The 24,238-nt window shown below is 54.7% G+C and overlaps 1 protein-coding gene across 1 annotated transcript; it reads right to left on the reverse strand.

The window, feature by feature from the left end:
* Positions 1-1,537: 1,537 nt before the first annotated feature.
* Positions 1,538-23,857, reverse strand: LOC308590504 (gap junction delta-2 protein-like). Its single transcript, XM_081200611.1, has 3 exons — positions 23,423-23,857; positions 8,280-8,736; positions 1,538-2,529 (listed from the first exon to the last, which is right to left on the reverse strand). Exons 1-3 carry the CDS (start codon positions 23,491-23,493, stop codon positions 2,167-2,169), a joined length of 891 nt encoding a protein of 296 aa, XP_081056737.1. The 5' UTR covers positions 23,494-23,857; the 3' UTR covers positions 1,538-2,166.
* Positions 23,858-24,238: the final 381 nt, after the last annotated feature.

The raw sequence follows: 24,238 nt of genomic DNA on the forward strand, positions 1-24,238 counted from the left end.
CAACGCTGTGACCCACCTCGGGCAGACGGAGACATCCAGTTCTCCACTCTAGTAAGCTCCTTGTCTCTCTCTTTTTTGCCTGAACTCCTTTGCGCATCTGGTTGGGACACCAAAGAGGCTTAGATGGGGTTTAGGCTCTCTAAGTGCACCGCAGGGGGCAGAGGGGGGTCTGGGCGGAGGGGCTGCGCCAGAGCCGCTTAGGGGATAGGGACAATGGGAGGTCGGCGGTAGGAGGGACGGGGATTAGTAGAGAAGAAGGTTCCGTCTTTCCCCTTGCTCTTGGGAAGCAGGAGGGGGACTCAGGAAACACAACATCCGTCCTCCCCATAGCCTGTGTGGGGCAGGAAGGGACTCTGGTTCTCCCCGATCGCCTCGCAGGCCTCTTTTGCACCACGAGATCTTGGGCCTTCGCTCAGGCTAAGCCAGATGGTGCCCAGTTAACCCCCTTCTCCGCTTTAGACCTATTAGAGAGCAGATTAAGGGATGAGAGGCCGCTGCAGCTGACCGGGCTGGGAGGGGTCTGTGTACATGTGCGGGGAAGGAGGGGGGGAGCCTCGCTTTGCTCTGCGTCTTGGGCCCAGGCAGTCAGAGACAAAACTACCACCCCCCACACCGCTGCTCCAGAGATGCCCACGGTCAGAGTGATGGAGGCAGGAGTTGGCAGGGGCTAGGACGAGGCACCTGCTGCTGTTTTGAGCAGGCGTTTTCCAACTCCGCTTTAACAGCAGCCTGATCTGCAGAAATCAAGCCAGTGCAAATTCATTTCTCGTGGCAAGACAGTGGAGGGAATCTTGCATCTTCAGTGGTACCTCGGGTTAAGTACCGTATTTTTGGGTCTACAAGACTCACTTTTCCCCTTCTAAAAAGTAAGGGGAAATGTGTGTGCGTCTTATGGAGCGAATGCAGGCTGCGCAGCTATCACAGAAGCCAAAACAGCAAGAGGGATTGCTGCTTTCGCTGCTGTTCTGGCTTCTGAGATTCAGAATATTTTTTGTCTTGTTTTCCTCCTCCAAAAACTAGGTGTGTCTTGTGGTCTTATAGAGTGGTCTTATAGAGTGAAAAATCTTGTGGTCTTATAGAGTGAAAAATACGGTACTTAATTCGTTCCGGAGGTCCATTCTTAACCTGAAACTGTTCTTAACCTGAAGCACCACTTTAGCTAATGGGGCCTCCCGCTGCCGCCGCAGCATGATTTCTGTTCTCATCCTGAAGCAAAGTTCTTAACCCGAGGTACTATTTCTGGGTTAGCGGAGTCTGTAACCTGAAGCGTCTATAACCCGAGGTACCACTGTACTTTGCTTCCACATGCCCGACTGCTTTTGAAAGCCCGGAAGAAGGTCGATTGAAAAACAAACAAAACTGCGGGGCCGCCCCACACGCCGCAGCTGGGACAGGACAGAATGGTGATCTGGTCTTCTCCACATACCCTTGGGATTTATGGAGCACGCACAGACATCAACCTGACCCATCCATTCTCCCAACACCATTGCCACCGATTCCCCCCAGCACCAACAGAGAGGCTGCCAGGAAAAACAAATGAAGAAAATGGGGGTTTTTTTATTGCATACCTTATCTTTTTTATATAAAATCACATTTTCTCGTTCACTATTTACATCACGGCAGATGAGAGAGATCCGGTCGTGCATGAGGGGAAAGCCCCTCTCTCTGTCTTTCTGTTGTTGCTTCCTTTAAAAAAATACACGCACGCAAGCAACGTCCCCCCCACAAGCCTCCCCCACCCACCGCCGATTCATGCGTTTTTCATCACCAGTCCGTAAAAAGGAGTCATAGGCACAAGTTTCCGCAAACTGCACCGTTTTGCTTGCACCATTAGTTAAGTGTAGAGAAGAGAAAATATTTGTCGGGAGCCGGCGCATAGGAGGAAGGGGCACCAAGCCTCTTCCTCCATTTCCCTCCCCCTTGCTCTTGCCCCATGGCTCCTGAGGGGCTGGGTCTCCCCAATCAGCCCTTAAAGCGAACGTGAGGCCCCGTCCTCTGAAAGCGAGGCGGGTGTTTTGTTTTTGAAAGCACCCACTGAATATTGCATGGTTAACCTGGGAGGTATTGTGGTCAGGCCAGCAGGTGGCGTTTTCTCCTTGCTGCGTTGGCGACGTCAGGCCCGCCGAGGCCCCGATCCCCGCCCCAACCGAACCGGATCGGGAGCGCTCAGACGTAGGCGGACTCGCTCGACTGCGTCCGTCCGAGTGTAGGCACTTGGGCCAGCGAGGAGAGGTCCTTCCTGCGCACCTCGCAGATGGATTTCCGCCTGGCCTGCACCCCTCGGATGGCGGTCTTGATCTTGCGCCAGCCGAGGTGGTTGAGCTCGGCCAGGTTGAGGAGGACGCAGATCCCGCTCACGGCAAACATGAAGACGAGGAAGACGGTCTTCTCCGTGGGCCGCGACACGTAGCACTCCACCTCCTTGACGCACGGGTAGCGGTCGCACTCGAAAATGGCCGGCACGTTGAAGCCGTACAGGAAGTACTGTCCCGCCAGGAAGCCAATCTCCAAGGCATTGCGGAAAACCACCTAAAGCAGCGGGAGGGGAACAGGGTCAGGGATTGGCAGAGAGCGGCCTCTACCTCCAGATGCTACTGAACTACAACTCCCATCATCCCTCACTGCTGGCTGCCCTGGCAGAGGACGATGGGAACCGGAGGCCCAGCAAATCCGGGGAGCCACAGCTTCTCTTTCCTCTATACAGTGGTACCTCGGGTTAAGTACTTACTTTGTTCCAGAGGTCCGTTCTTAACCTGAAGCACCATTTTAGCTAATGGGATCTCCTGCTGCTGCTGCTGCTGCCGCCGCGCCGCTGCTGCACGATTTCTGTTCTCATCCTGAAGCAAAGTTTTTAACCCGAGGTAATATTTCTGGGTTAGCGGAGTCTGTAACCTGAAGCGTATGTAACCCGAGGTACCACTGTAGGCCCTTTGGCGATTATCCTCACACTCATTTTTTTGTTAATAATGACTCAGTGGCTTGTACAGTGGTACCTCTGGTTAAGTACTTAATTCGTTCTGGAGGTCCGTTCTTAACCTGAAACTGTTCTTAACCTGAAGCACCACCTTAGCTAATGGGGCCTCCTGCTGCCGCCACCAGAGCCCGATTTCGGTTCTTATCCTAAAGCAAATTTCTTAACCTGAAGCACTATTTCTGTGTTAGCGGAGTCTGTAACCTGAAGCATATGTAACCTGAAGCGTATGTAACCTGAGGTACCACTGTATTTGCTCAATGCAAATCAGCAGGGGCCTGAAGCGGACAGAGTAAGGAACCTCCAAACTTTCCCCGTGGTATCTGTGCTGACCTTTCCTGCGATCTTAGCTTTCTGTCTCCTCCAGGTCCCCTTGGGAGAGATCAGCCTTGGGATCTATAAGTGCTGAGAGCCAAGGAGCGACCATGGCCCCCTTGGATCTTCAGCTTAGTAGTTAGCTAGACCTGGAGAACCCTTCCCTACCCAAATATGCACTTCTTCTTGAATTTTCCATACCAAATGTCTCTCTCTATGCGAGAGCGACAAGGCAAGGCTGCTCCCCCAGCAAGGACCTGCAAGGGCTTGGCTTTCAGCCGTGTGATAACTTTGCATCATCAGTCAGCAATATTGTTCCTCAGTTGCTGCCAGGGTCCCCATTGTTTGGCTTTTTACTTTTTTGCACTCATCTGCTGCCTCATGTTTGGTGGAAGGTGTTAGCTCCTTTGTTCAAACTACAGCGAATAAAGAGTGAGAGGCGGAACGAGGGAGGGAGAAAAAGCAAGTCAGGCAAGTTGGGTGCTGCGAGCTGGAAGGAAGGTGACTAAGAAGCCTACACCAGAGAGCAGATCTTCCATGCTGCTTCCCCCAAAAGTTCAGGCAAACCCTAGTGTGAGGAGGATTGAGCCCAACAGCTTCATGCGAGGGGGGGCATTCAAGGGCACACCTCGGCCCCAATGAAATTTAGGAGGCCTGAACCGCATACAGGTGTCACCAGGTGGAATCAGTACGCCTAGGGTCCCAGGTTCAGTTGTGAACCATCTGTTGGATGATGGGAGTTGTAGCCCAACAACAACTGGAGATCTGAGTTTGAGAAACAGAGCCCTAGAGGGCACGGAGCAGGGTTGGGGGCCCAGAGCCCTAAAATGAAAACAGATGCCCTTTTAAGCCCAGCAGCAGAATTTGGATTATTGAATGAACCAGCAGCTTCAGCTGGAGCGGACCTTGGTGCTGCAACGTTCCTGTTTTCTGCTTCTGACTTTGACTTGGTCTTTTCCGCTGCCTGCTTTCAATATATCTGCCTGGCTTTGTGTAGGGGGGGACCCCCTCCCCACATGCCTGCCCCAAATCCAGAGGACGCCCCACCCAGATCCAGCCCCAAATCAATGTGGGGCAGGGCTAATCTTTACTTTAAAAACCAGAGTTTCTCAAACTTGGGGTGTCCTCCTGTTTCCGAACTACAGTTCCCATCATCCTTGACCTCTCTGGTCCTGCTAGCTAGGGATTATGGGAATTATAGTCCAAAAACAGCGGGAGACCCAAATTTGAGAAACTCTGGTTTTTAGACTCTAATTTAAAAGACAATTGGGGGCGCTGTATCACCTTTCTTGCTCCCAGCAGGGAAAGCACTTGCGGGACACTATAATAATTGTAATTGTAATAATAATAATAATAATAATAATAATAATAATAATAATAATAATAATAATAATAATAATTATTATTATTATTATTATTATTATTATTATTATTATTATTATTATTATTATTATTATTATTATTATTATTATTTATACCCCGTTCACCTGGCTGAGTTTCCCCAGCCACTCTGGGCGGCTCCCTATTGAGTGTTAAAAACAATACAGCATTAAATATAAAAAACTTCCCTAAACAGGGCTGCCTTCAGATGTCTTTTAAAAATAGGATAGCTGCTTATTTCCTTGACGTCTGATGGGAGTGCGCCACTACCAAGAAGGCCCTCTGCCTGGTCCCCTGTAACCTCCCTTCTCGCAGGGAGGGAACCACCAGAAGGCCCTCGGCGCTGGACCTCAGTGTCCGGACAGAACGATGGGGGTGGAGACGCACCTTCAGGTATACAGGACTGAGGTCGCTAAATGGCAATCCCAGTTTGAAAAGCTGGTATCGCCGCATCAAGCTCATCAGTTTTGTTGAGTTGATTAATTAGACTCAATCTAATTGGATTCTGAATAAATGGACAACTGACCGTTGCCGTTTTGAATTTCATTGCGTTGTTGTCTTCCTTAGCGAGTTGTGCACACCGCTGTCATGAATGGTGCTTTTTATAGGGCAAGGGGCATGGGAGATGAGGTTATGGAACCAAGTGGGTGGCAGGGCCCCCCCTCCACAAAAAAAGCTTGGGAACCACTGCACTGGTACATTCCCTGCTGGGCACCCCACCCCCTGGCAGCCCAACTCACAGAGATTTGAGGCTGCTTCCACCCAATTGGGCTGCAGGCTGAAACCGCACCCTGGCTGAATCCGCCTGAATCATGCGGTGTGAGTGCCTACTCTTAGCTCTATCCTTGCTGCTAACAAGACCCCCCTGCCCCCATCCCGGAGAATCCAAACTGGTCATTGACAGGCCCCACCGGAGCCAGACAGCATGGGAGCTGTCTGGGGCACTGGAAAGACACATGGAAGATGTGTCTTGTGGTGCTCGGAGATGGTTGGATTTCTCCAGGTGGTGCTGGCACCGCCTGAAGCCTTAGCGCCACTCCTGCCTGCTGCCAACGCTGCCTCCCTTCTACGCTCGTTCTCGCCCCGCGCGTCTATAAATAAAACAGATGGTCACCATGTTGCCGCCAGACCCTCGTGCCCTTTTCTCTCGCGTAGGCTGCTGGGAAGGAAGATCAGGACGACGCTTAGAGTCCGGGCTGCACATTCTCTGCGCTTAGGAAAAGGATCTGCATTCTGCAACCCGAATGCCGAAGTTTCCCTCTCTTCTTGTTCCTTTTGCATAAGGCTATATATATTTCTGCTGTTTCCAAGGAAGGGGGGAAAACCCCTTTGTCCACCAATCCCTGGCTCACCCTTGGACAATTAGAAATCCTGCTCGTCACACCCAGCCAGATAGGTGCGGTATAAATATTACAATTATTAAATTACTATTAAAGGTAAAGAGACCCCTGACCATTAGGTCCAGTCATGGCCGACTCTGGGGTTGCGGTGCTCATCTCGCTTAATTGGCCGAGGGAGCCGGCATACAACTTCCGGGTCATGTGGCCAGCATGACTAAGTCGCTTCTGGCAAAGCAGAGCAGCACACGGAAACGCCGTTTACCTTCCCGCCGGAGTGGTACCTATTTATCTACTTGCACTTTGACGTGCTTTCGAACAGCTAGGTTGGCAGGAGCAGGGACTGAGCTCACCCTGTCACGGGGATTTGAACCGCCGACCTTCTGATCGGCAAGTCCTAGGCTCTGTGGTTTAACCCACAGCACCACCCACATCCCAAATTACTATTATCTTCCGCCTAAAGTCTTCTCATAGAATTGTAGAGCTGGTAGGAAAGACCAGGGTCATCTAGTCCCACCCCCTGAAATGCAGGAATCGCAGCTAAATATTCCCTAATGGATAGCCGCCAGCCTCTGTTTAGAAACCTACGCGAAGCCGAGTCTGCCACCTTCCGAGGGTGTCTGTTCCACTGTCAAACAGCTCTAACCGTCAGACAGTTCTACCATCAGAAAGTACTTCATGTGGAGCATACTTAAACTATGGAACTCATTGCCACCAGAGGCAGCGATGGCCACCACCCCGGGTGGCTCCAAAAGAGGACCAGACAAATTAATGGAGGAGAGGGCTACCAGTGGCCCTCAGTTCTGTCCTCGCAGCCGGAGGCAGCAATGTCTCTGAACAGCTGGGGACCACCGGAGGGGAGAGCTGCTGTTGCATCTGGCTGGCCGCTGCAAGAACAGGATGTTGGACCAAACAGGCCACAGACTCAGAGGCTGAACCTGAGGAACTCAGAGGCTGAACCTGAGGAATCCCAGCCTGCACAGGAGTCCCCGCCTCCAGAACCAGCTGAGCCGGGGCTTGGGCATGGGTCTGAAGGGTCCTCACCTGTGCTGGATCCTCAGGTGCAGGCAGCAGCTGAGTCTGTTCTGGCTCCTGAGGTGATGGAGGACCCATTGCCTGCAGGTGCTCCACTCTCAGCCCCGTCAGGGGAAGCTGGGGTTGCCTCTGGGTCCGGTAACCCTCCAGCCTCTCCGGAGCTGCAGGGGCTCAGGGCAGAGAGGCGGAGGGAACCAAGTTCCCGCAGGAGGAGTGCTCACCTCCAGGCCAGGAGAGGCGAGTCACCAGAGGATCGGGGCCGCCCTATGCCTCGGGACAGATAAAAGCCAGCTAGCCCCAGTCCCAGGTTGTGGGAGCAACATTGTTGGTAGCCTGTTCCTGCCTACACCCTGTCCTGCTCTTCAGCCAGAGTTCCTGACCCCACCCGACTCCCTTCCTTGGACCCAGCTACATCTTTGACGGACAGCCTCCATACCGCACCATTGACATCGGACTGGACTCGGACCTCGCCTCTCAGTTAGCCCCGGGACCATCACACACAGGCTCCTCCGATGTCGTTCTGTCTGCCAGAATGTTCCAGTCTTTGCCAAGCGGGTGGGGGCCCTTGAACTACAATGCCCATGAGGCCCCGTCAGCTCGGTGTTCCTCCAACGAGGGCGCCGGGTTGCTGAAAGCTGTGCTACAGCCACGCAACGCCCGGCCGGGAGTGGGGGGAATGAATGCACCTCAAAGCAGTGATCACAGAATCATAGAGTTGGAAGGGGCCCCGAAGATCATCCAGTCCAGCCCCCTGCAACACTGTCCCTTACGGGGATCGAACCTGCAACTTTGGAGTTATCGGCACCACGCTCTAACCAACTGAGCTACCCTGCTGGGTCGTGCCCAATGGATGACATCTAGAGCCAGCCTGAGGCAACCACTCTCCAGGCCTATGCACACCTTCACGTGGATATTGTTTTAACACTGACGTTGGGGACCGTCTCTGCTATTGCACTAGACTGGCGCAGGGGGCATGGGGTGGCACACAGAATTCTGCCTGCCAGCTAAGGGGATAGACGGCTGGGTGCATTTTGCCGGATTGTGCGAGGCTATGATGCAACAACCTAGAATAGCACTGGCCTCACTTGCCGCCGCACCACGCGACGGGCTCATGCACAGCTCCTCCCTGCAACCTCTCGGCCTTTTCACGAGCTGTTGAGCGAGTCCCTAGCCCTCCCCAATCTTAGGGAGGGGTTGGGCATGCAGCAGGCAAAGGGGAGCCCTCTAGCACCCCGACTGACCTGGATGATGTAGAAGCGGGAGATGCCCTCCTGTCGCTTGACCTTGGAGCTCTTAGGGGGCCGCATGGGGGCGCTGGGGATCTCCTTCACCTCCAGGCAGTCAGGTTCCTCCTTGGAGGAGCCGTCCGGGTTCTGCACCAGGATGCCGTTGACGTTCTTCACCTTCCTGCCGTCCTTCTCCAGCAGCGGGTAGAGGAAGGAGTAGCGGCGGTCCCTCTGCTTGGCCGACTGGTGCACCGAGTAGGTGATGAAGCAGAGGCTGGGCGTGCAGACCAGGATGATCTGGAAGACCCAGTAGCGGATGTGCGAGATGGGGAAGGCCTTGTCGTAGCAGGCCTGGTTGCACCCGGGCTGCAGGGTATTGCACATGAACATGGTCTGCTCGTCCTCGTAAACCGTCTCTCCCACGATGGCCACAATCAGGATGCGGAAGATCACCACCACTGTCAGCAGGATCCTGGCGGAATGGCAAGAGAGGAGAGCAGAGGGAGATATTAAGGGAGACACTGGATCGCCACTGTGACCACATAACGCAGGTCCTAAAGTATCTACATTGGCTCCCACTTTCCGAGCACAATTCAAAGTGTTGGTGCTGACCTTGAAAGCCCTAAAAGGTAAAGGGACCCCTGAACACTAGGTCCAGTCGTGGCCGACTTTGGGGTTGCGGCGCTCATCTCGCTTTATTGGCCAAGGGAGCCGGCGTACAGCGTCCGGGTCATGTGGCCAGCATGACTAAGCCTCTTCTGGCGAACCAGAGCAGCACACGGAAACGCCTTTTACCTTTCCGCCAGAGCGGTACCTATTTATCTACTTGCACTTTGATGTGCTTTCGAACTGCTAGGTTGTCACGCGCTGGGACCGAGCAACGGGAGCTCACCCCATCGCAGGGATTCGAACCGCCAACCTTCTGATCGGCAAGTCCTAGGCTCTGTGGTTTAACCCACAGCGCCACCCGCGTCCCTACAGTGCCACCCATGTCCCTAAATAGCCTCAAAGGCACAGTATACCTGAAGGAGCATCTCCACCCACATCACTCAGCCTGGACACTGGGGTCCAGCTCCAAGGGCCTTTTGGGAGTTCCCTCACTGCGAGAAGTGAAGCTACAGGGAACCAGGCAGAGGGCCTTCCCAGTGGTGGCGCCCGCCCTGTGGAATGCCCTCCCTTAAGATGTCAAGGAAATAAACAATTATCTGACTTTTAGAAGACACACACACACACAAAATGCTGAAAGAGATCCTCTGAGATTATAGCTGCATGAGTGCCACACATCTCAAGAATAAGGTCCCCCTCTCCAGTACAGTCATACCTTGGATGCCAAACACCTTGTGAGTCAAATGTTTTGGCTCCCGAATGCCGCAAACCCAGAAGTGAGTGTTCCGGTTTGCGAACGTTCTTTGGAACCTGAACGTCTGGCAGGGCTTCCGATTGGCTGCAGGAGGTTCCTGCAACCAATTAGAAGCTGTGCTTTGGTTTCTGAACATTTTGGAAGTCGAATGGACTTCCGGAACGGATTCCGTTTGACTTTTGAGGTACCACTGGATAGATAGATACAGATAAATAGGTAGTGGGAGCTATGGTTTAACCCTCACAGGACTGTAATTCCCAGCACCCTTTAACAAACTACATTTCCCAGGATTCTTTGGGAAAGTCTTAAATTTATGGAGCCAGGGAGTTGGGGGCTTCCTCGGAGCACCTCTTGGGAAACAGCTGAGATGCTGGATGAAAGCAGAAGGGCTTCCAAGAGCCCCAATCCACTGCAAGTTAAGAGGAATCGCCAGTGTGGTGTAGTGGTTAAGAGCGGTAGTCTCGTAATCTGGTGAACTGGGTTCGCTTCCCCGCTCCTCCACATGCAGCTGCCGGGTGACCTTGGGCTAGTCACACTTCTCTGAAGTCTCTCAGCCCCACTCACCTCACAGAGTGCTTGTTGTGGGGGAGGAAGGGAAAGGAGAATGTTAGCCACTTTGAGACTCCTTAGGGTAGTGATAAAGCGGGGTATCAAATCCAAACTCCTCCTCCTCTTCTTCTTCCTCCGCAAATGAATTCAGATTTCATTGCACGGGCAAAGAAAACTGAAAGCAACATTGCGGGTGCAGTCTTGTCAGGGGTTCAGGAGCAGAAACGCAGAGAAGGGAGGAGACAGAGAGCGAGGGGGAGGAATACGAAGGAAAGATGAGTGGGGATGACGAACCGAGATCGCCGAGCTTATCCAGTGAGTCAGAAGATTCCCAGAAGGGAGCGCCAGCGGTCAGAGCAAGGGGGGAAAACAGGGGGACACCCCAGGAAGAAGGGTCCAGAGAGGGATCAGAGAGCAGCAGTTGGAGATCGGGATCCACGTACCCAGCCGGGAGCAGAGGGGAGGAAGGGGACCAGATATCGGGTTCCGGAGGCTTTCAGAAAGAGGGAGAGCATGAGTCAGGAGTAGCCACGCCCACCTCGGGGAGCGACGAAACGATCAAGAGGAAGGTGGAGAGTTGGGCGCGCGCGCCAAGTTCAAATGTAGCGGAAGCTGGCGCAGTAAGCAGCCCAGAGAGTGAGCCAGGTCCCAAAGCCCGCCGCAGGGAGGCGGAAGGGTCAGGGGGGTCCGCGTCAGAAGAGAGTAGGAAAGAAGAGACCCCGGGGGGCAGAAGGACCCAGAGACGGAAGGAAAGGCGCAGGAGGTGGAGCAAGGCTAGGGTATTAAGCTGGTGCGCTAGAGGCGGAGACTCAGACGGGTCTTCGCCGGTCTGACCTAGAAGAAGTAGGGCTGCACATTGCAGTTTGGAAATGCAACCTGTAATCCAATAAAGACTCTTTTAACTTGAACGCTGGCTAGCGTGGTCCTATGTGAGCTGGGACTGAGTGGCAGCCCTGACAGTAAGACCCGTCTCTTTAAAGCTTCGGACACCTGATACCTCGCAGCGGAGGCAGAAGCAGCGAGAGGAGGAAATTGGTGTTTGGGAGCGAGCTCACAACGGTTGGCAGAGATGACGGAAGCAGAGAAAATTTCAGCGCTGCAACAGGCAGTGACCCAATTGAACGCGGAGGTACAGGCATCCAAGAAAAGGGAGGAGGATGCAGCAGCCGCCTACAGAGATCTCCACGCCAGGTTTGAAGCCTTGGTTAAGCAGGGGCAGCCAGGACCCAGACCGGAGGGGGTTGGGTTGGCACGGAGAGCAGGAGGGCTTGTGGCTCACTTCGATGGGAATTTACAACAGTACCCCAATTTTCGAGCAGACGTAATGTGCGCACTGCAACTGCTGGCGAAAGACTTTAGAGATGAGGAAGAGAAAGTGGGGTTTATACTATCCCATTTGCATGGGGATGCGAAAGCGTGGCTACGCAATTTGTGGAGGGATAAAGATCCGGCGCTTCAGAATGCAGATGCCTTTATCAAAGCGATGGATGCGTGCTTTTTATCTACCATTGACGTGGATCTTGCCCGACGGGAGATTCATGGACTGAAACAAGGGAGGGCGAGCGTACGCCAGTATCACGCCCGCTTTTTTGCGCTGGTCAGTGCCTTAGAATGGGACCGGGATTCGCCCCCAGTCAGAGACCTCTTCTGGGAAGGTTTGAGCAGTGCTGTTAAAGACGAAATTGCGAGGGGGGAGAGGCCCCGGAGCACGCAGGAAGTGGTCCAAAGGGCGCTGACTGTGGGGGTGAGGCTGGAAGAACGTCCATGGTGCAGAGACGAAGGACGTGGAGGGCGCGAAGCAGCGAGAAGTTTCTCTTTCGTTCCCAGGGAAGCTGCGCGTGCGCAATCCACACCTCCGCCAGGAGGGGGAGTGGAACCTATGGAGGTGGGAGGCGCCAGGGCTCAGTCAGCTACCAGAGCCCCTGCACCGGCGGCAGTCAAGACTAAACCTCCTAGAGGGACCAGGAAGTGTTATATATGCGACAGCTCTCAACACTTGGTGAAAGAGTGTCCCCAGAGGAGCTCCAAGCACACTGCAGCCTCCGCAACGGTGAAAGCGGCCACGCAACACAGCGAACAACAGCAGGGAAACGACGATGTCTGGCTGGAGACAGAGGCACTGGGGCCCAGCCAGACGCATCACTGAAGCAGTCCCCAGCAATCTTGCAACCCACGGACCCCCTCCCACCCAAACCAGTAGTGCAACTCACAGCATCTCTCCAGCTGCCCGATGGCGTCACTATCGAAGTGCCGCTTTCTGTGGATTCTGGAAGCAACGCAGACTTTATAGCACAGGATTTTGTGGAGCAGCACGCTATACAGCTATTACCGGCCACTCTGCCCCTGCAAGTCGTCACAGTGGATGGTAGAGAGTTGCTGGGGGGGCAGGTGGTGAAGCAAACGCCGCCAATGGTGATGCGCCTTGGCAACCACAGGGAAGTCATCAGTTTTAACGTCACCCGCCTGTCGGACACACCCATTGTGTTGGGCATGAGTTGGCTGGACAGGCACAGTCCGACACTGGCTTGGTACCAGCGACAGCTGATCTTCGGCTCCTCTTACTGCGCAGAACACTGCATCCTGCCCGAACAGGAGGGAGAGGAGGAGGAATCACAACTGCAGTTGGGAACGTTGCAAGCAGTCCCCCACAAATACGCAGACTTTCTGGAGGTCTTCTGCGAGAAGGAGGCAGACAAGTTACCACCGCACAGGCAATATGACTGCAAGATTGACCTCCTACCAGGGGCGACGCTACCGAAGGGGAGGCTGTATTCCATGTCGGAGGATGAACTACAGGAACTCAAACAGTTCATAGATCACAATTTGGAGCGCGGTTTCATCCGGGAGTCCAGGGCAGTAGGGGGCAGTCCTGTTTTCTTTGTGAAGAAGAAGGACACGCCCCAAAAGAGGCTGGTGGTGGATTTTCGCCTCTTGAACAAGATGACCAAGCCCTCTGATTTCCCCATGCCCAGGATTGACGACCTACTGGCGACGGTGCGCAAGGGACGCGTGTTTACCAAGTTGGACCTGCGAGGGGCGTACAATCTCATCCGCATGAGGGAGGGCGATGAGTGGAAGACAGCCATGTTCACGCCTCTGGGAACCTACGAGTACAGAGTGATGCCGTTTGGATTGCAAAACGGTTCTCACTGTTTTCAAGCTTTCATGCATCATGTGTTGGCGGGACTCCTCTACAAGAAGTGCGTCTGCTTTCTGGATGACATCCTGATATTCTCCGAGACGCAGCAAGCGCATGACCAGGATGTTCGGTAGGTGCTGGAGAGGTTGCAGCAGCATAGACTGTACGCCAAACTGGAGAAGTGCCAGTTCGACACGACGGAGGTGGATTTCTTGGGTTACAAGTTGTCGGACAAGGGGCTAGCCATGGACAGCGCCAAGGTTCGAGCGGTGTTGGATTGGAAGAGCCCGCGCAACCGGAAGGAGGTCCAGCGGTTTGTCGGCTTCGCCAACTTCTATCGCAAGTTTATCAAAGGGTTCGCGATGCAGACGGCAGCTATTACGGACACGCTAAGCTCCAAGAAAAAGAAATTCATCTGGACGGAGCAGGCGGAGCAGTCCTTTCAGGCACTCAAGCGTCTCTTCGCGTCGGAAGAGCAACTGCTGCATATCGACCCCAGCAGACCGATGCGGGTAGAGACAGACGCGTCCGATAGAGCAGTGGGAGCTGTACTGCTGCAGAGGGACCCACAGGGGGTCTGGAGGCCGGGAGCGTTCTACTCCAGAAAGCTCACCAAGTCGGAGCAGAACTACACCATCTGGGACAGGGAGTTGCTTGCCATTCATGCAGCATTCAAAGCATGGAGACACTTCCTGATCGGCGCCAAGCACACGGTGCAGGTCTGCACGGACCACAAGAATCTGGAGCACTGGCGCACGGCGAAGTTCCTGAACCAGAGGCAGATACGTTGGGCGGAGTTCTTTGCTGACTTCGATTTCCGAATAGAGTACGTCCCAGGCGACACCAACATCATGGCGGATGCACTGTCCCGAAAACCGCAATACCTCGAAGAGGCGACGCCAGCGGCAGCCATGCACATCTTCGCGCCAGCTGCGTGGGCGTGCGCTTCAGCCACAGTAGACCTGGATGCGGTGCGGCGGGCGTTGCAGGACGACTCATTCGCGCAGGCGAAGATGGCCGAGGTGCACAAGGGCACAGCGAAGAGCGACGAGTTCCAGATACGGGACGGCTTGCTCTTACGTAAAGGGGCCATCTATGTGCCGGGAGATGAACTTCGCGCCAAGGTACTGCAGCAGTTGCACGACGCACCCACGGCAGGGCACTTTGGCACGGAAAAAACGGTGGAATTAGTCGCAAGGGACTTTTGGTGGCCCAGACTGAGAGGGGAAGTCGCGGACTACGTCGCGAGGTGCGACACCTGCCAGAGGGCCAAACCGGTGCACAAACCACCGGCGGGACTGCTGGAACCGCTGCAAACGCCGTTTGAACCGTGGGAGAGGGTGGCCCTGGACTTTGTCACGGATCTCCCCAGCTCGAGAGGCAAGACAGCTGTACTAGTGGTGGTGGACTTGTTCACCAAGATGGCACACTTCATACCGTGTGCGAAGGTGGCCACGGCAGAACAAACAGCCAAACTGTTCATAGATCACGTGTTCAAAGTGCACGGGCTGCCGCGGTCTATACTGTCCGACCGCGGTCGCCAGTTCATCTCGAATTTCTGGCAGAAGCTGATGGGTTTCCTGAACGTCAAGATCAACCTGACATCAGCGAGACACCCGCAGACCAACGGGCAAGCGGAGAGGGTCAATGCCATCATGCAGCAGTACCTGAAATGCTATGCCACTCAACAGCCTGCGACGTGGGTGGATTACCTGCCGCTCGCCGAGTTCGCCTACAACAACACGAAGCACGTGTCCACAGGGGTGACGCCGTTCTTCGCCAACAATGGGAGGAATCCCAGAACCTTCCCGGGACTGGACAGAGTGGGGGAAGGGGAACCGCAGACGGCGGACGCTTTCGCGTCTGAGTTGCAGGAGGTCCACGATCAACTCCGACGGCAGCTGGAGCTAGCGAAGCACGCTTACAAGGTGCAAGCGGACAAGCACAGGCGGGTTGGCGAAGAGATCCGAGTGGGAGACTGGGTCTGGTTGGCAGCCCACGCAGTGCCGACCAGATCGTTAGCCAAAAAGAAGTTGGGGCACAAGCAACTCGGTCCATACCAAGTCGAAGCGCAGATCAACCCAGTAGCTTTCAGGCTGGTGCTACCGGAGGGTTCCAGGATGCATCCGGTGTTCCACAGGTCGGTGCTCACTCCCTACAGGACACCTCACAGGTTCCAGGAACCAGGAACAGCACCGAGTCCGTCTCAGGAGCGGACGGAGGCGGGGAGATTGCCACAGCAGGACCCCATCAACGAAGTCACGGAGATTTTGGACTCCAGATGGGGGGAAGACGGAGTGGAATACCTCCTAGCCAGAGAGGGCACCCGGGCCAGTGCTAATAGCTGGGTGCCAGACTACGCTTTGGAGGAACCCCTGCTCAAGGACGAGTTTCATGCCCTTTTCCCACACAGACCCATGCCAGCAGGCTTCTTCGACGACTGGCTGTTCACACCCACACTTTCCTCCAGCACGTTCCATGGCTTCGACTCGGACGGGGAGCCCGCACAGCGCACACGTTCCCCAGAGGGGTCGCCGGAGGGTTCGGCGTCCGACACCTCGTATTGGTGGGACGATCGGCCAGAGGAGCAGTGGCGCCGGAGGTGGCTGGAGATGCCAGGGCAAGCGACCGACGCAGAGACTGACATGGACGTGTGCGGGGAGGATCTCGGTTTCGAGCACGGCGGCACCGAAATGGAGGCGGAGCAGCTCAACGTTGACGAACGCGAGGAGGAAGACTCGGAGATCTTCAGTTGGCGGCCAGCGACGAGGAGCGAACTGTATCCGGCATTCACTCCTGTGATGATGGAGCACCCAGCAACCACCCTTGAAAGCGGGGAGGGGGGAAGGGGGGGCTTCGAGGGGGGGATGGATGTCAGGGGTTCAGGAGCAGAAACGCAGAGAAGGGAGGAGACAGAGAGCGAGGGGGAGGAATACGAAGGAAAGATGAGTGGGGATGACGAACCGAGATCGCCGAGCTTATCCAGTGAGTCAGAAGATTCCCAGAAGGGAGCGCCAGCGGTCAGAGCAAGGGGGGAAAACAGGGGGACACCCCAGGAAGAAGGGTCCAGAGAGGGATCAGAGAGCAGCAGTTGGAGATCGGGACCCACGTACCCAGCCGGGAGCAGAGGGGAGGAAGGGGACCAGATATCGGGTTCCGGAGGCTTTCAGAAAGAGGGAGAGCATGAGTCAGGAGTAGCCACGCCCACCTCGGGGAGCGACGAAACGATCAAGAGGAAGGTGGAGAGTTGGGCGCGCGCGCCAAGTTCAAATGTAGCGGAAGCTGGCGCAGTAAGCAGCCCAGAGAGTGAGCCAGGTCCCAAAGCCCGCCGCAGGGAGGCGGAAGGGTCAGGGGGGTCCGCGTCAGAAGAGAGTAGGAAAGAAGAGACCCCGGGGGGCAGAAGGACCCAGAGACGGAAGGAAAGGCGCAGGAGGTGGAGCAAGGCTAGGATATTAAGCTGGTGTGCTAGAGGCGGAGACTCAGACGGGTCTTCGCCGGTCTGACCTAGAAGAAGTAGGGCTGCACATTGCAGTTTGGAAATGCAACCTGTAATCCAATAAAGACTCTTTTAACTTGAACGCTGGCTAGCGTGGTCCTATGTGAGCTGGGACTGAGTGGCAGCCCTGACAAGTCTAATACCCATTTACCTGAGAGCCAGTGGGGCTTAACTTTTGAGTGGACGAATATAGGACTGCACTGTCAGGTATGCACACAGTAAAGACAGTTTGAGAGACTATATACCCAGGAGAGCTTCAAGGGCACGAGGGAGACTTGGGTTTCTGCAGCGACGCAAAATCTAGCAAGTGAGTCAATTTGCACACTTCAGAGGAGGGGAGGAGGAGGAGAACAGAAGTTGCTTTTCGCCAACTCCGCAGTTCCCATCATAGCTGCAATATCGAGGAGGGGGAGAAGGGAGGCTGAAATTAAACCTAAGGACAGGACGCAGAGTTTTTTGCCAGTAGCTCTGGTAAGGAAGATGAATGAGAAAGCGCTGGGATTTGGCACAGAGAAGGATCGGAGAGCAAAAGCAAAATGCAGAGAGGGAGATTACATTCTGAGAGGGTAGGAAGGTGGATCAGAGACTATTTGGGCAGCCCGGGTAGCTGGATTTTGTGGCTCGCAGTCCGGCAGGAGCAGAGTGATGCTCACAGTTCAGACCGCCTGTCCAGAGGGTCCTAAGAATAGTAGAATTGGAAGAGATGTCGTTGTTGTTTAGTCGTGTCCGACTCTTCGTGACCCCCTGGACCAGAGCACGCCAGGCACTCCTGTCTTCAACTGCCTCCCGCAGTTTGGTCAGACTCATGTTGGTATCTTCGAGAACACTGTCCAGCCATCTCGTCCTCTGTCGTCCCCTTCTCATTGTGCCCTCCATCTTTCCCAACATCAGGGTCTTTTCCAGGGAGTCTTCTCTTCTCGTGAGATGGCCAAAGTATTGGAGACTCAGCTTCAGGATCTGTCCTTCCAGTGAGCACTCAGGGCTGATTTCCTTAAGAATGGATAGGTTTGATCTTCTTGCAGTCCATGGGACTCTCAAGAATCTCCTCCAGCACCATAATTCAAAAGCATCCATTCTTCAGCGATCAGCCTTCTTTATGGTCCAGCTCTCACTTCCATACATCACTACTGGGAAAACCATAGCTTTAACTATACAGACCTTTGTTGTGCAAAGCATATGAAGGGGGGTCCCTGCCCCAAGGAGCTTGCAATTTAGAATGCAAGACAGGATGATTTCCCCCCCACCCAGAAAGGAGATTCTGACTAAACATCAGGAAAAACTTTCTGACAGTAAGAGATGTTTGACCGTGGAACGGTCTCCCTCGGGAGGTTTGGACTCTGCTTGGAGGTTTTTAAGCAGAGGTTGGATGGCCGTCTGCCATGGATGCTTTAGCTGAGATTCCTGCATTTCAGGGGGTTGGACTAGATGACCCTCGGGGTCCCTTCCAACTCTACAATTCTCTGATTCACAGGTTCGTACCCTTTTCCAAAGGGTACTTCCTTGGATCTTGCGGTTCCACTGCTAGGCAAACCTAAGTTGCTGCAACATTGGCATCAGGATGAAGGTGCAGTTACGTCCATGGAAAAGTTTGCCTTCTCCCATTTACAAAAACAACACAAAATACACAAATAAAATGTGACAACACGGATTTCATCCATTCATTCAAAGATTTGTCCTACTGGGTTTCAGGGTGGTGTAGGATCCATCTGTATCGTTGCTCGGGGAGAGAGCAGCTGCTTTGGATGCAGAAGGGTCCCGGTTCATTCTCCAGATAGGAGAAGGCTCTGGCCTAAAAGCCTGGAGAGCAACTGCCAGTCAGTGTAGACAGTATTCAGCTAGATGGGCCCAGTGGCCTTACTCAGTCTAAGGCAGCTTTCAATGTTCCTATGTAATGCAGTCAAGCACAATGATTAAAAATAAGACTAAGCCTTGGACCATTTAAACTGCCTGGGCAAACCGTGCAATTGTAGGCAAGTCTCTTTTGGGAGGCCTTTGTATCCCATGAAGCTGCACAAGAGCAGCACTGTTCCTGTCTGATATTTACATCCGAGAAAGGGTTCTGCCCCAGAAGCTATTTCCTGGGCCAGCATGCCTCTGAGCACATGCAAAGTGTCTCTGTCTCAAGACAGTTCTGCCAATTCTTGTCCATTTACCAAAACCAGCAGTATGACTTACAGGCAGGATGGAGGTGCGATCTCTCTCCTTCTTTCAGAAATGGTGCACCCCTGCTTCTAAGATTTAAGCCTTGGGTAATTTGTGTCTCCTCTAAGAATGGGGAGGGGAGGTCTTCATAGGTTAGGAATGGAAACGGCAAGGGGTGCACAAATGTTGAGGCGCATAGCCTAGGCTGGCAAGGTCCAAACACATCTCGGTAGGCTGCGTTTAAGGACACAGGATTCTGTGTTTGTTTCCCTTTCCCACCTATCTACTCCTATTTCTAGTTTTCATTTCGCACTGGGAATTTGTTGCTTGGGCTGGTTCCTGCGCGTGCATCTGAGTCCTGGCTCTTGTGTGCTAACAATCTGAAGTTTTGATTGAAAGACCTCTTGGTCTGAACTGAGGAAGGAAAGGGAAAAAACTCAGTTTTGGGCACACCCAACCACATCTTTTTTTTGGGGGGGGGGTCATTTACCCTTCTCAGCTTGCTTGTCTTATAAAGGCAACGTCTGGCAAGAGTAGCAGTTTGCTAAAATGCCCCCCTACACACACACACACAGAGAGAGAGAGAGAGAGAGAGAGAGAGAGAGAGAGAGCGCACCAAGAGAGAATGAGTTTGATGGGCCAGGGTTCCCACAGATATTTTTTGCTCTATAAGACTCACTTTTTCCCTCCTAAAAAGTAAGGGGAAATGTGTGTGTGCGTCTTATGGAGCGAATGCAGGCTGCGCAGCTATCCCAGAAGCCAGAACAGCAAGAGGGATTGCTGCTTTCACTGCGCAGCGATCCCTCTTGCTGTTCTGGCTTCTGAGATTCAGAATAATTTTTTTCTTGTTTTCCTCCTCCAAAAACTAGGTGCGTCTTGTGGTCTGGTGCGTCTTATAGAGCGACAAATACGGTATATTGTTTTCCCACCAACCTGGCACCCTCCAGATCTTTTGGACTACAAATCCCATCAGCCCCAGCCGGTGCCAGAAGCTGTAGACCAAAATATCTGGACAGTACCAGGTCCATGAGGGTGGCTAAAATGATCAAAAAGCAAACCTTGGTCAAGTCCTGCTCACATGGTGCTGATTGCGCCAAGGTTGTAGGTTTGATCCCCATAAGGGACAGCTGCATATTCCTGCATTGCAGAGAGTTGGGCTAGACGATCCTTCCGGGTCCCTTCAGACTCTGTGATGCCATGATTCATCACTCACAACAAAAATATTTGCAAAGGAAGCTGCTGAGCGACAACATACTAAAAAAGTTCAAATGGATTTGTTTGAGAGGTAAGGTTTTCTTTTCCGCTAGTGTTGAGTGAGCTCAGCAAAGGTAGAAACTGTGTTGTCGCCACTAGCTGCTGTTGCGAACAAATGCTCATTGCACTTGTGTTTATTTGGGCTTTGCACAGAAAGGTCACAGGCAGGACCTCTCATATTTAGCGACCTTCTGACCCCACCATTGACATTTCTTCCCCTTCTCCTCCATATAGGTATTATAGACCACTTTTTCAGAAAGATGGGTTTGCAGGCACCACTTCAAGATGGGAAGAGGCTGGGTTACGCAGGCTGTTAGGAGGAAGGCTTCATTCCACAGGAAAAGAGCAGGAGATGTGAAGGGACAAAAAGCACCAGGACATCAAATCTTGTGTGTGATTTAGTGTGTGAGGAATGAAGAGAGCAAAAGGGAGACAAGAAAATTTAAAGGCCAAAGACACCAAAAGCAGAAGTTTAAACTGTATAGGTGGTTGAAGGGACATTCTCTGGGACGTCCCAGTGGCCTCTTCTGCATCATCTTGGGTTGGTTGCCCTTGGAGACGGGATGCTCAGATGGATGGACCACTTATCTGAGCCAGTCTCCTGGGTGCTGAAGAAAGGATGCGTTGCCCTTTCTTCTTTCACCTCCCTGTTTATGCTTCATCTCAGCACTCCCCACCCCCGCACACCTCCTAATTCCTGTTAATTACATCCTCCACCCACCCACCCACCCACCCACACAGTCCCCACTGCCCACCTGCCTGGCTTGCTCTTCCCCACCTCTCATTATATACTTATTTCTATTGCATTTATATCCCCCACCTTTTTCCTCTAAGGAGCTCAGCGTGGCCTCCATCCTCTTTAATCCCCACAACAACCCTGTGAGGTAGGTTAGGCTGAGAGCAAGTGACTGGCCCCCAAGGTCACACCCAGCGATATCTGTGCGAGTGGGGATTCGAACCCTGGTCTCCCGGGTCGAAGTCCAGCACTCTAACCACGACACCACACTGGCTCTCAGTGTGTAGCCTTTGCTTACAAAGACGCTTGAGTGGGCTGAGCTTCTGCCCATGCTGCCCTCCCCAAACCATGGGCTGCCTCTCTTGTGAGATGCTCCCCATGCAATTAGTTCTGGTGGCACTGCCGCCCCCGATAAGAAGGGAGAGAAAGGGTGATGGAGAGAGGGTCAAAGAAGACAGCAGTGGAGGGAAGTGGTCAGATTAGGGAGACACAGTGGCTTCATGAGGCCACCCCAAATATCCCTTAAAACAGAGGGGGACAACCTTTGGCCCTCCAGCCCCACCTAGCAGGAGTGACCGGGGGGGGGGCGTGTAGTCCTGCAGGACCTGGCAGGCCCCTGGAGTTATTGGAAGGAGGCGATTATCAGCCTGCCAGAAACCTGTTGTCTCTCTATTCTTTCACACATGCTTTCTTTCCTTTTTTTCTTTTTTTGGCCAGTCCCCATTTACAGAGTCTGTGTATTGTTTGGTTTCTCAAAAGATAAACCTGTCTGAGGGGTAGCCCTCTGATGGACAGTGGCGTAGCGTGGAGGGTGCAGGGGGGGCCGGCCGCACCAGGCGCAACATCTGGGGGTTAGGGTTAGGGGGCGCAAATCCACGGGTTAGGGGGCGCAAATCCACGGGTTAGGGGGCGCAAATCCACGGGTTAGGGGGCGCAAATTACTTGCCTTGCTGACAACCCACGCTACGCCACTGCTGATGGAGCATCCTAGAGGTGGCTGGGAAGCAGTTCGTTGCAGCTGCTTTGCTGCGGGTCGCAAACACTCTGCACATGCCCATTGACCTTTTGCCTACCTTTCTGTCCATCCCCACATACACCTCTGTGGGTCTATAGTTCCAGTCACACCTGCCTCTCCCACCCCTCTTTCTGCTGCATCTCCCGCTGCTGTGGAAACTTATAGATTGCAGTCTCCTTGGATCAGGGACCTGTCTGGGCACCCTGTAAAATACCCACAGGTGTGATGCTGTGTCACATTATGCCTCGGGCAGTGCCATGTCTCAGGTCCTACAGCCCTTGGTTCAAGTCGAAAGAACCCACCTGCCCATCATTTTCCTCTCTGGCGGGAAGGGATAAGATTTCCAGATTTGGCAAAGGCCATACCCACAGGTAGGAACTTCCTCTCTTCTGCTCTGCCAAGCACTAGAGAAAGCCAGGCTGCCAAGCTGATACATTTTGCCTTGATGTGCTTGTCTGCCCTTCAAGAATTACTCCACCAGCCTTTCCTAACTCTGCAAGCCACTCTGGTAACAATTTTAACAATCTTCCAGACGGCTGGCTGGGTGATTCTGTTTTAGATCGTATGTTTGGCACAAGCTTTCCAATACAGAGGGGAAGTGTCTGCACCTCTGGAAAAGGGCTGTAGCTCAAGGGTTGGACGCCTGTTTGGCATGCAGGTTCAATCCGCCGGCATCTCCGTGCGTGAAGCCCTGGAGAGCCGCTGCCAAAGTGTGCAGGCAATATTGAACTAGTTGGACCCGACTCGCTGCATAGCTCTGACTTTAATACACATACGGCCCACCCGGCATCTGAGAGAAGGAGCTATGAAGTCTGGGGGAAGCCTGTGCGAAGCCTTTCCGGCGCTGAAGGGTTCTTCGGAGACCCGGCGGTGGGGAATCCCTGCGCCGCTTGCCCCCGGCAGGACCGCGCGCTGGAAAGGAAGGGGACCCGGCGGCGAGGAAGCGCAGAGAGCATCCTTCCGGCTCCGGCAAGCCGCACCAGCTCTCCGGGTGCTCCTTGCAGAAGGGGGAACCTGACGCGGCGCTTCTACCCTCCGCGTAAAAACGCACCAGCCGGACTCTCGCCAAGCCAAGGACTCCTGAAGGGGGCTTCCCAGACCAGATCCCTTCCTCGGAGAAAACGACCCGGGGACGGCAGGCCCAGCTGGGCACCCAGGGAGGCGAAGCAGCAGCAGCAGCAGCTGTGGTTCAACCCCTGCAGCTTCTGTCTTTGCCCCGAGGCCCCTACAATGGCCAGCCGGACATGCCCCCCGCCTTGGCTGTGCAGAAGCCCACCAGAGACCCTCCCTCTGGGACTCAGGCGTCCGGGCTCCCAGCCCTAACCGAGCCACCTTCCCAACTTTACGCGCGGGGCAGATCCTGCCGGGTCGTCCGTTCTTCCCTGCGCTCGCTCGCTCGCTCTCCTGGCCCCGCCGGTCTCGCCAAGCGGCTGGTCCTCTTGGCGGCTCGCCCTCTCTCTCTCTCACCTGCCTATCATGGTGGAATGCTGTTGCACCGCAGCCTCCAGCAGCCTTTCCAAAATGGTCCACTCTCCCATCGCTCCGGGCTGCACGGGTCTCCCCGCATCCGAGGGCTCCGCCGAGGGATGGTCGCCGCCGCTGCCGCCCGCCTAGTCCGCCGAGTCCTGCCCGCGATCGCCCTGCTCACAGCCGGCCCGCCGCCGTCGCCATCAGCTGCGCGCAGCGGCGCCCCGCCTGGCGCAGGAGGAGCGGGCTGCGGGGGCATCCGGAGCAGCAGGGCGACGAGGAGGACGCGGAGAGCAAGAGGAGGAAGAGGCCGCCGTCGCCACCGTCTCCCCCGGTGTCCTGCTGCTGCTCATGCTGCCACCGGGAACCGGGGGAGCCTCTCTCGCGCTCTCTCCGCGGCGCGCCGCGATCGGCTCCGTCTCCTGGCGCCACCTGGGCGCGCGTGTCAAGGGCGGAGAGGCGGATTAAGCGCCGGGCGGGCGCGCGGGAGGGAGGGAGGCAAGCAGGGACGAGGGCGCGCGGAGGGGAGGGAGGGAGGGGTGGTGGGTGGTGCGCGCCCCACCACCACCACCAGGGAGGAGGAAGAAACTGCCCACCGCAGTCCCTGGTGAGGTCGGAGCAGGAAGAGGACTCTGCGGGAGGCGACGCCTCGATCCTGCAGCCCCGGCTCCGGGAAGACCACGCCGGACGCGGGCGGGCGCGCGCTGGGGTGGCCCGGCGCCAAGCTGCCGCTCCAGGGGGTCCGGGGAAGGGCGAGCTGCTTAGGGGTGTGGGGTGGGGGTCTCGTGCAGGCTGCTGGGGCGGGACCTCGTGGGT

This window comes from Podarcis bocagei, assembly GCF_964188305.1.
Source record: "Podarcis bocagei genome assembly, chromosome: 7".
Classification (NCBI taxonomy): Eukaryota; Metazoa; Chordata; class Lepidosauria; order Squamata; family Lacertidae; genus Podarcis; species Podarcis bocagei.